Source organism: Procambarus clarkii, chromosome 21 (assembly GCF_040958095.1).
Source record: "Procambarus clarkii isolate CNS0578487 chromosome 21, FALCON_Pclarkii_2.0, whole genome shotgun sequence".
Taxonomy (NCBI): domain Eukaryota; kingdom Metazoa; phylum Arthropoda; class Malacostraca; order Decapoda; family Cambaridae; genus Procambarus; species Procambarus clarkii.
This window is the reverse complement of record NC_091170.1, coordinates 7,384,189-7,387,783: the sequence shown is the minus strand read 5'-3', so window position 1 is coordinate 7,387,783 and position 3,595 is coordinate 7,384,189. Positions and strand designations below refer to the sequence as shown.

The window sequence follows — 3,595 nt, the reverse complement described above, 5'->3', positions numbered from 1 at the left end:
TTCATCGGTTAAATATCCGGTGTGCGTTTCCAGCCACGTCTCCATTTTTCTTTTTTTTTTACTTTCCCTTATGTTTTGGATAAAGCCTAGTCAACCGCCCTGTGCCGACCCTGCGAATATTCGTCGTGGGGGCTTTGCGCCCTTATATCTCCATCCCTGCTAGTGCGTGTAAAAGTTACCACGTACTGAGCAAATATTTATATTATTATTATAAGGACCTCGACCAACAAGAAGCCCATAGGAACATTTTTTTTTTTCACTGACTTAATTAGTATAAAAAAAAAAACACCTCAAATAGCACAATATGTATCTCAAAATATCTTGCCATAAAATATCAATATACGTCAGCTTAATACCCAAACACTGGCAACCTTTTTTTTCAGAAGCAGAAAAGGTCAAACACAGTGCGACATGTTACAATTTTTTTTAATGTCCCCCCCCCCCATGAAAAAACCATAGTCAGACCATATTCCCTTAATGAAATATATATATATATATATATATATATATATATATATATATATATATATATATATATATATATATATATATATATATATATATATATATATATATATATATATATAAATCATGGTTCCCCAATGTCATGGAGGCCACATCTTTATTGGAAGGTTTGTGATAACTTATTGACATTAGGGATACCTTATGTAGTTAATGACATTTCTCGATAATTATCACAAAAAATAAGTACTTGGTCACCTTTCCTAGACTACCAACTGCCATCTTTTTTTTTTTTAATTCACTGCATTATGCAACATGATTTAGCACATTTGCGAGTCATTTTTTTTTCTTTCCCTGTTTCCTCATAATTATGCCATAAAAAAAGAGTAGCGGTGGCTAGAATTGCCAAACCAAACCAAAAAAAAAGAAACCAGCACATATGTAGCGATCTTTGACACTTATTTCGGGGAGGGAAAGGACGGGCAATATAAAGCCTAGGAATTTGCCTCCATTCGCCAGTGTCGCACCAGTACACAATGGAACCTTCCCGTACTAAAACGTTTTACTCCAGGGACAGTCTTAAATGTGCCCAAATGCGTTTAGACACCTTTATAAATTGGCCTGTCGAGTGGCAAAACCCCCAAGACCTGGTGAATGAGGGATTTTATTATCTGAGAGTTGCGGATCATTGTTCCTGCGCCTTTTGTTGTAAAGTTGTGCATGCTTGGATTGAGGGTGATACGCCCCGTAGTAGGCATGCGAAAGTGTCGCCAAATAGTTCCTTCATAAGAGGCGAAAAGGACAATAACGTTCCTTTGGAAATCACCAAACTGACATTCGAATATGGGCTGGATTTCTTTTCACCCCTATTTGAAGCAAAGAATATAGCAACATCTGATCGTGAGTATATTGTATAAATATAATTTACTAGTTTATCTGTGAATAATTAGTATTGGCGATGTGGAGGGAGGACAAAAATAAGTATAAACGCAGGAAGTCTTTTCAAATAATTTTTCTTTATTTTTTTTTGTTTTTGAAAGAATTGACTTAGAACCTGTGTCTTATGCATATATGTGATGGAGCATCTTTGTTTTTTTTAGAGACCCCACCCCGCGAGGAAGAAACTAAAATGACTGAAGATGATTTGCAGGTTCTGGGGGTAATTCCATACGCTAAACCTAGATATCCAGGCTTGGCAACATACAAACAGCGTTTGGAAAAATTCGACCTCAGCTGGACTGGTTGTGTCAAGCAAACATCTCACGAATTGGCAGAATCAGGATTTTTCTTCTGTGGTAAAGAAATATTGTTGGAGTTTTTGTTATTTTTAGTGTGTGTATCCTCCTGGCCGGGGAGGATTTACTGGGCGCAAATCCTTAACTGTAGCCTCTGTTTAACTCAACAGTAAAATGGGTACTTGGTTGTAAAAACGATTCTTTGAGGTGGGGATTGTATTCCAGGGACCTGCCCGAAGTGCTAGGCCGTACAAGAATGTAACAACTCTTGTATATATCTAAAAAAAAGTGTGTTTACTCCCCTAATTGTGCTTGCGGGGGGGGGGGGTGGAGCTCTGGCTCTTTGGTCCCGGGAAGTGTGTGTGTGTGTGTTTTGTATTACAACATTGCCGGATGTGAGCTATAATAATAATAATGAATGGGAATACTTTTTTTCTTAAATTTACAGGCCTAAGTGACCACATGCGCTGTTTTTTCAGTGGGAATGGTTTTCGTAATTGGGAACCCGCTGACGACCCTTGGACACTGCACGCGCAATGGAATCCTGAGTGCACCTTTGTCAACATTAAAAAGGATGCACAGTTCATTAAGAATGCTAGAGAATCTTCGCAGCGTCGAACTATAAAACCCATAGATGAACATCTTTTAACTGGTCTGATGGAAGGTTTGGGTTTTTTCCCAGCATTAATTAAACATTTTGGATTTCCTGATGTCTGTGTGAGACCTGCCTTAAGGCTATATCTCAAAAGCACCAAAGATTTATTACCGTTTGTTACGGAGGCCAGATGTATAGAATTAATGTTGTGGTATATGCAAGAGAGCACTAAAGCCGAATTGGGTTTAAGGGGAATTCATCATGAGGATGTGGAAGGTAGGGTAGAGCCTGCGAATCTGGAATGGCAATCCGCGCCCTCTGACATGGAAACAGTCGCCACAGCTAATGAAATGGATGTCGATGTTGTTGGATCAATGAGCGGGTTCATGACCACTAATCTTGGTTTGCGGGCTTTGCCTTCTCCTGTTGAAACAGAGGCGGAAGAGACGACTATAGTCGCTAATGAAATGGATGTTGAAACTGGCGAAGAGGCCACAGACTTTGATGCGACATCCCATGTTGAAACTGTGATGAACACATCTACGCCAACATCTTGGGCTGCTGATATTTTGTGTAAGGTGTGCTTTAACAATGCGTTGAGTGTCGTACTGCTGCCCTGCAGACATATGGTAACATGCAGTAATTGTCTTGTATCTATGAGAAACTGCCCCATTTGCAGATGCACCATTTCGCATGTCCTTCAACCGATTATTTCCTAAGAAGACAAAAAAAAGGCATAGAGACTAATTTATTTATGTAAATAAAAATTGTACAAATGTCGAGTTGATTTTTTATATTCATAAATTAGTATAAATAAGCTCACATTTTCATGAACAGTATTTTTTTTGGGGGGGGGGGATTAGATTGCAATTGCTTATTTACTGCCCTAAAATCGTTGGTCCGGGGGGTGGGGGCGAGATACTGCCTCATTTAGAGAAATTTGCTATGTGCAATAGCTCGGATGTTGGGGAACTGAACCGGGTCCTGCACGAAGGTTGCTCAACATTCCGCTCGAATATGGACACAAAAATAGAATCTCTCTCTGTTTCTGAGGTAAAGAACCTTTTGAGAACTAGCACTCAAAGGTTATAAAAAAGATTAACATCTTTATAATTAGAGAGGCTGCTAAGATAATGAATCATTTAGTGAAATTTGTTCCGCTCGAATATGGACAAAAATAGAATCTCTCTCTCTCTCTCTTTCTGAGGTAAAGAACCTTTTTGAGACCTAGCACTCAAAGGTTAAAAAAAAGATTAACACCTTTATAATTAGAGAGACAGCTAAGATACTGCATCATTTAGTG

General features: G+C 38.7%; 1 protein-coding gene across 1 annotated transcript; it reads left to right on the top strand.

Moving 5' to 3' along the window:
• The first annotated feature begins 607 nt into the window (after window positions 1-607).
• On the top strand, window positions 608-3,039 carry LOC123748676 (uncharacterized). Its single transcript, XM_045730827.2, has 4 exons — window positions 608-632; window positions 1,563-1,757; window positions 2,146-2,865; window positions 2,972-3,039. Exons 1-4 carry the CDS (start codon window positions 608-610, stop codon window positions 3,037-3,039), a joined length of 1,008 nt encoding a protein of 335 aa, XP_045586783.2.
• Window positions 3,040-3,595: the final 556 nt, after the last annotated feature.

What these genes read in the sequence shown, in the direction of transcription:
- LOC123748676 (XM_045730827.2), top strand. Translation starts at nt 608, where the DNA reads ATGGAGGCCACATCTTTATTGGAAG. An exon ending in GGCCACATCTTTATTGGAAG is followed by an intron (nt 633 to 1,562) that starts GTTTGTGATAAC and finishes TGTTTTTTTTAG; the next exon opens with AGACCCCACCCCGCGAGGAA. An exon ending in TTGGGCTGCTGATATTTTGT is followed by an intron (nt 2,866 to 2,971) that starts GTAAGGTGTGCT and finishes CCCCATTTGCAG; the next exon opens with ATGCACCATTTCGCATGTCC.